The sequence below is a fragment of the Phalaenopsis equestris genome, unplaced genomic scaffold (genome assembly GCF_001263595.1).
Source record: "Phalaenopsis equestris unplaced genomic scaffold, ASM126359v1 Scaffold000002, whole genome shotgun sequence".
Classification (NCBI taxonomy): Eukaryota; Viridiplantae; Streptophyta; class Magnoliopsida; order Asparagales; family Orchidaceae; genus Phalaenopsis; species Phalaenopsis equestris.
Window position 1 is genome coordinate 7,494,470 of NW_018164444.1, and position 6,794 is coordinate 7,501,263.

General features: G+C 34.7%; 1 protein-coding gene across 1 annotated transcript in view; it reads right to left on the reverse strand.

The window, feature by feature from the left end:
* LOC110017859 (DExH-box ATP-dependent RNA helicase DExH14) overlaps window positions 1-6,794 on the reverse strand; it is a 121,097-nt gene that overhangs the window by 29,466 nt on the left and 84,837 nt on the right. Inside the window, 5 exon segments of the mRNA XM_020715000.1 lie at window positions 1,641-1,784; window positions 1,866-2,021; window positions 2,405-2,470; window positions 2,590-2,781; window positions 2,870-3,019. Coding sequence (XP_020570659.1) covers window positions 1,641-1,784; window positions 1,866-2,021; window positions 2,405-2,470; window positions 2,590-2,781; window positions 2,870-3,019 — 708 coding nt within the window.

The following is a 6,794-nucleotide window of genomic DNA, read 5'->3' on the forward strand; positions in this document are numbered from 1 at the left end:
TTGGGGGGGGGGGGAGGGGGGTTTGTGGGGTTTTCAAAATATAGATAGCTCTGGTACATATTGAGAATTACCATACATGCGCCAATCCTATTTAAAAGCTTGTGACAATCAGGGTTGGAAATCCAGACAATTTTGATGCAAATTGAGATTGGCTATACATATGCCAATCCTACTTCGAGGCTTGTAATAATTAGGATTTCATTCATAAAGGTTCAAACCCGCGGAAGACTAAAATTGTACATTACTTCATGTGATATTGCAAATGTGAAATTTCTAAAATTTTATTAAATGCAAAGGAAAGATGTGTTGCTGCTGGTGGTCCATCTTTGGGCTCCAAATTATCATATTTTCATTCATGTTTTCCCTTAGAAGTTCAACGCAAAACTAGACAAAAAACTTAGCATTATTTATAGTTTATCTTCTGTATCGATTGTATTCAGGGTATTTCATTTCATTCATATGTCCTAAACTTCTTAGATTATGCATCAATTTTACATGAATTGAATAAGAATATTATTTTCTTCTCTCTGCCATATCTATTCTTGGTTTCTTCCTTTAGATTTAACTTCATAATCTTTAGCTTAATCATAATAGCACTATTTTAAAAGAATTTACGATACCATTACAAATCAAACAAGCAATCGGTAGTTGATTGAATGAAATTATTAATGAGGCCTATAGTGAGAATTCACTCTTAATTTAAGTTTTGTAGATCACCCCAAGTTATTTATGTTGAGTTACTCCATCATCACCTCTTCATCCTCCAACTCCATCAGATTAAGGTTGACAACAATACATAAAAGATATATGCCAATTTGAATAAAACTGGAATAAATTTTGAAATAATAATCTAAAATTTGGAAGAATTCCCCCCAAAAAATATATTTTTTTATAATAAACAGATACTCAAAGCAATAAAAAATAATTAAACCGAAATGTTCCTTCACCAAAAAAAAAATAATCCGCAACAAGCAGGATTCTTACTCATGACAATCTTAAATTTGGACTCTATAAAAAATTAAAATTTTATCTGAATCAAGAAGTTGATTTATGGCTTCCACCAAAGATGGCTGATGACCCTTAATATATGCCACATGGCATCTACTTTTATAAATAAACTAAAAGAATGCAAACCAATACAATAACAATGAAGAACTAAATTAAAATAAATCTTTATTTTAAAGTTTAAACTCAGACAAAAAATAAAATTTAAATTAATTTTAGTCCACTAAACAATGCCATCATAAATAACAAGAAATGCCAAAACTAAGATAATATGCTAAAAATGAATAAAAAATGTTGAGATGTATTTCGATTGGAATCATAATAATTCAAGCTGAATAACTACTAAAACTATGAAACATAACTAGTTAAAAGTAGTTTATCATTAATTTTGCCTACTTTAGAATCAATGCAGGGTTCAGTGACAATCTGCCAAGTTATACACAATTACAATTATATGAATCACTAGACCTACTTACACCAAAACCAGGTTATGGTGAGCTGCTTATATACAACTAATTGATTGAGTTGTAACACAAAATTAAAGAAAAGTATCGGTAAATTAAAGCATAAAATCGACTAAATATCAGTGCACCATCTCAAGGGACTGTCAAGAAGAATTATGTCGTAAATCATACCAAACGACGAAAGAGAAAGGTCCATGTTAGATAATGCATGGCATCCTCTTTGCAGCTAATTGTGCCGGCAACAATTTCTGCAATTATGTGATCATGTAGATGCTCTCTCAGATTACTTTCAACAGGGAATGGCTCATAAAGAAACTGCAAATAATATAAAAGAGTGAGAACGATAATGTTCCAGTATATTGATATTGGCATAAAAATCCAGCTGTATAACTCAACCTTCTTGTAAAAGCTCTTTTTTGGTTCATGAACGAGAATAACAGCTTTCCCATGCTGGTCAAACTGTGGCCGACCCGCACGACCCATCATTTGCAAGATATCGGTTATCGGAAAATCAACATATCTCTTCGTTTTACCATCATAATATTCAGTTCCCTGCAAAAGAACTAATGTTTAAAAAGCAACTACGGAAATCGCAGTCAATAAATGAAGAAAAATGAGATAAGTGTCAAAATAGTCCCTTGAGTCTTTGCAAGACGTTATCCTAGTCCCAAAGTATATAAAAGTATTAATTTAGTACCTAGACTTTTTCAACATGGGTTGACATAGTCCTCATTGAAGACTATTTCAGCCTGAATTTAAAAGTCTAAGGATTAATTTGTTGTAGAATCTGGGACTAAAATGGTCTCATGTAAACAATCAAAAGTTTTGGGAATAATTTGCCACTTTTATAAAATCTGGGACTAAAATGGTCTCACGTAAACAGTCAAGGGACTATTTTGACATTTTTCTTGAAGAAAAAGGTTTATATCCTACACCTTGATGATAACAAGATGAGCTGGAAGGTTAACTCCCCAAGCCAATGTGCTAGTGCACACTAAGATCTGCATGGCACATTCCAATTATGTTCTTGATTAGGTTGAATCCCTTAAAATTTTCTACATTTTGCTATCAAATATGACAACAAAGCTAAAGGCCAGGCACAACAGTAAGAGGCAGGCACCTGGATCCTGTTGTTTGCAAACAGTTCCTCTACTAAAGATCTATCCTTCTCATTTAAACCTGCATGGTGGAGCCCAATTCCAAACTGCAAAGTATGTCTCAAATTATTGTCAGTAATCTGTGAAAGGACCATTTCTACTTCGTCTTCCGGCATATTCAAAAATTGCCGTGGATTCTCATCGGCAGCTGCAAGCTGTTTTTGTAAGATAGTGCAGTAAAAAACTGCTGAAATTATTACATAAATTACAAAATTTCAAAGAATGAAAAACAAATAAACATACCTGAATGAGATCCAAGGCAGTGAGCCGAGTTTGACGCCTAGAAGAAACAAAAATAAGAACAGGTTTTGAAGGAGAATGGGTACAAATGGCAGCATACGCAGGCTTATTCATGCTATTCATCCTTGGGCAGTAGAACTTCCCAGGATAGCCCTGTCAAAATATAACGATTATTTTTTTTAGGTTCTTGAAAAAGATAGAAGAGCCGGAAAAGACCTCACCTATTGCCTACCATCAGGACAGCCAATAGAAATGTTTGCCGAAAATATGCCCATCATCAGATTGAATAGGTATTCGTTTAGTTGAGTTTATACTTCTGGTTTTCCAACCATATTTATATAAAAACTATTTTATGGGTCAAAGCCGTTCTTTTATGCATGAAAAGGCCGTATTTTTAACAGTTTTTTTAAAAAAAATCTATTTTACATTGTTTGTTTCACCCAAACATAAAATAGTCTTAAGGCAGCTTATCGGCAAAAAACTAATTCAAACAAAGCCTAAACATTATGCTGAAAAACAAAGCAGAAGAATACAACATTATTTTCTTATAGCAATAGGGGGAAAGAGTACACTATTTATAGGATAGAAAGAAAAAAAGAAAACGCAATAAGACCATAACTAATCTCATAAATGAAGGAAGAAATATGCAAGAAATTAGCATCGCCAATGTATAATACAGTATGGCATGAAAGAAAGAATTATCCGATCCCCATTAGATAATAAAAGATCATGAACAACAGCAAAGGGCATGACCAATGACCACAGGCACAACAGTTATCCACCTTATTCACTTCATAGAACCTTAATGATCAGTGGAATTATTAGTGTCATATCATCAATCCATAAATTATTAAAATTAATCTATAATTAATATTTTGTCATCTTCTTAATATGTGGACTATTATAACTATCCAGTAATCATTATTTTCCGATTTTGTATGTCTCCTATTAGAAGCTATTTTAGGATTATAGAAATACTACACAAATTTTGGATCGAAACACTCAACTAAATCTCTCATATTCTCAACATGGAATTAGAACTTAAGTTTTCTTTTTCTTAGCATTTCTATTAATGCTACATTGCTCAAAAGTTGGGAGCCTTCATTTTCGCTGGTCACTTTTCTCCTAATCTTTTAATTTAATAGCTTCATTGTTGCAACCATATCTCTATCATTCTATCTCCATGCAATCAATTACTATCATATTTTTCCTTCCCATGGATCATAAAAATAACCGTATTTCTTTGATCTTAGGTTCATTAAAAATTGAGAACGGCTACCTAAATAAAATAGCAAAGTTACAAAATATTCATTCAATATATCGTTTGAATGAAATAAATTCCCTCAAGTGGTCGCAATTAGTTTGCATCTTTTTATAGATGACAACAATTGGGCCATTTATTTGGTACCAGCCTCAACAAGGTTAACCCACATTCAATACTTCGGATCAACATGACTCAACATTGATTTCCTAGTTATAGAACTATCTTGGAGTAAGTGACACTAGCATATTCATTCAAAAAAGGAAATAAATTAAGGATATGGTGAATCAAATGTACTCTAAAGAAGAAACAAGTAAAATCACAATCATGGACTCAAAGCAATGAGTAAAGTCCATCATAAAATGTTCCAATCTAATACAAGGTCCTTCGCAATAGATAGATCATTAGCAGTACATCAACATAGAATGCAGCAAAGATGCAAACCTCCATAAAAGATTTGTTGAAAAAGAAAGAATTTATAATTTTTTAATGGATAAAATATTGAGTTTGATGGTGTAAGGGTACAAATTCTCAGAAAAGAGGATCTCTTCAACGAATGAAGTCAATGTCATCATTTGAATGGAAGAAGTGAGAAGAGAGATTATTGTTACAATAACTCTATAGAAAGTTCGAAACTAATGACAAAGATATCTGACATCAAACAACTTGATTTAAAACTCTCATCTTATGAGGAGTACAAGAAACCATACTCAATAAAGATGGCTAATAAAGATTTCTTATAATGCACATAATGCAAGAAGGTTGTGGGCTTCAAAACTTGTGCCTATATTTTTTAGAAGAGTAAGTTTTAGGGTCAAATTTTTAGAAGGGGAACATATAAGAAATTACCTAGATATTATGCGCTCATTTTATGATGACTTCCAAGTTTTTCATAAGTGTAGGCTGCTTTGATTGATTGCAACCCTCGTTCATGATAGAGAACTTTCAATTATGATTGATCCTTAGACAATAATAATTGGTATATAATATCAACAATTTGACTTTAGGACATAAATTTTACCACATTCAGTTAGAGTAGAAGATGAGGGAATAATGATAAACCTAATCAAAATCAAAAGGTTCTATCATCATGGTTTGTGACAAACCCTATTCAACTTAGTCAATCGAGCAATTCAACCCAATCTGATTGAAAAATCCTAATCGGTAGCCACATGGTATATCGTCTAACAGGTCCTTATAGACTATGGTTATATATTTATCTAAGTAAACAATTACAAGTTAACTTTAGTTAACAGAATGATGCATGCCCTAACAATGAACTCCATAATTCACTGCTTGAAAGATTTGGGTCATAAGAGAACTTGCGGTTTTGGACGTGATTATAATGTCATGATGTCAGTTTGTGTTGAACGGTTCATTTAAAGGGGCTTCAGTCATAATTGTACCTTTATGGTGCTATTTGGCAATAAGATCACACAATCAAAGGACACATGCCACAAACCTATCAGTCTGAGATCTTTAAAGGTGATAATAAATATACCTCATAGGATTCAAAGGGCAAATGCCACAACAAAATCACATAGGGCCCGTTTGGGACAGCTTATAAGTGCGGGCGGCGGTTTGAAAACGCCGCCTCGCTGTTTGGTACCCACTTATCGCCAGATTATTAAAAGTTGCGTTTCCAAAATTGTGAAAGACGCGGATCGCGGGCTGACCCCCGCGATCCGCGTTTTACCATTTCAATTTACGCACTTGTCCTTTTTTTTCTTCGCCTCTCCCGTGACACCCTCGCTCTCGCTCGCTCTCTTTCGCCTCTCCCGTGACCTAGGTCTCTCGATCGCAGCCGCCCGGATCGCAGCCGCTCGTCGGATCGCAGCCCGCTCTCCCGGCTGAGGATCTTCGCCCCGGCTTAGGATCTTCGCCCCGGCTTAGGATCTTCGACGGGATCGCAGCCCGTTCTCCCGTCACCAGCCAGCAAGCCGACCGACGCAGGATCCCTCCCCGGCCGTTCGCTCGCGTAAGCTTTCCATTCGACGCTGGATTGAGCAGTGGAGAATCCATCGCCGGAGTCCAGCAGCGGGAACTATCCACAGATCTGCTTCTTTCTCGACGTGGTTCTTCGGGCTTCACTCATTTTCCACCTACTTCATTTTTTCTGTAGCCCTCTTTGGTTTTCCTCGCTACAGGTATATCTTGTTCGTTTTCCTAATATTTTGTTAGATCGCTTAGATGCCATGAAGATGATTTAAGTTTTCCATATAAAAAGATGAATTGTAGGTATACATTTGTTATATCAAGAAGCTTTCTTATCAAAAAATGGTCTATTACTTCTCTAACTACGATCATCTATAAAATTATAAAGAAACAAAATTATAAGTTATTCGACCCAAAATTTATATCATCGAAGGTTCATTTTAAAAGGCTTTATATGATTAGGAAAAAGCATGTTAGTAGAGTATAGCACAAATGCAGACCATGCCAGACATCTAAAGTTGTACTTTTACGTAATATGTGTAGCAATACATGTCAATCCATGCAGCAAGATCATTTGGAAAACATATCAATGCATGCAACTATTGTCTGAGTTAGGTAGAAAACTAATGTCAAGCACCACTTTGGGTCATCCTTGTAGTGAGGGTTGTGAGTAAGCCCATGAACTTGCTATAAAGCTAGATTAATACCCATTCAAGTTTTAGAACATAGATA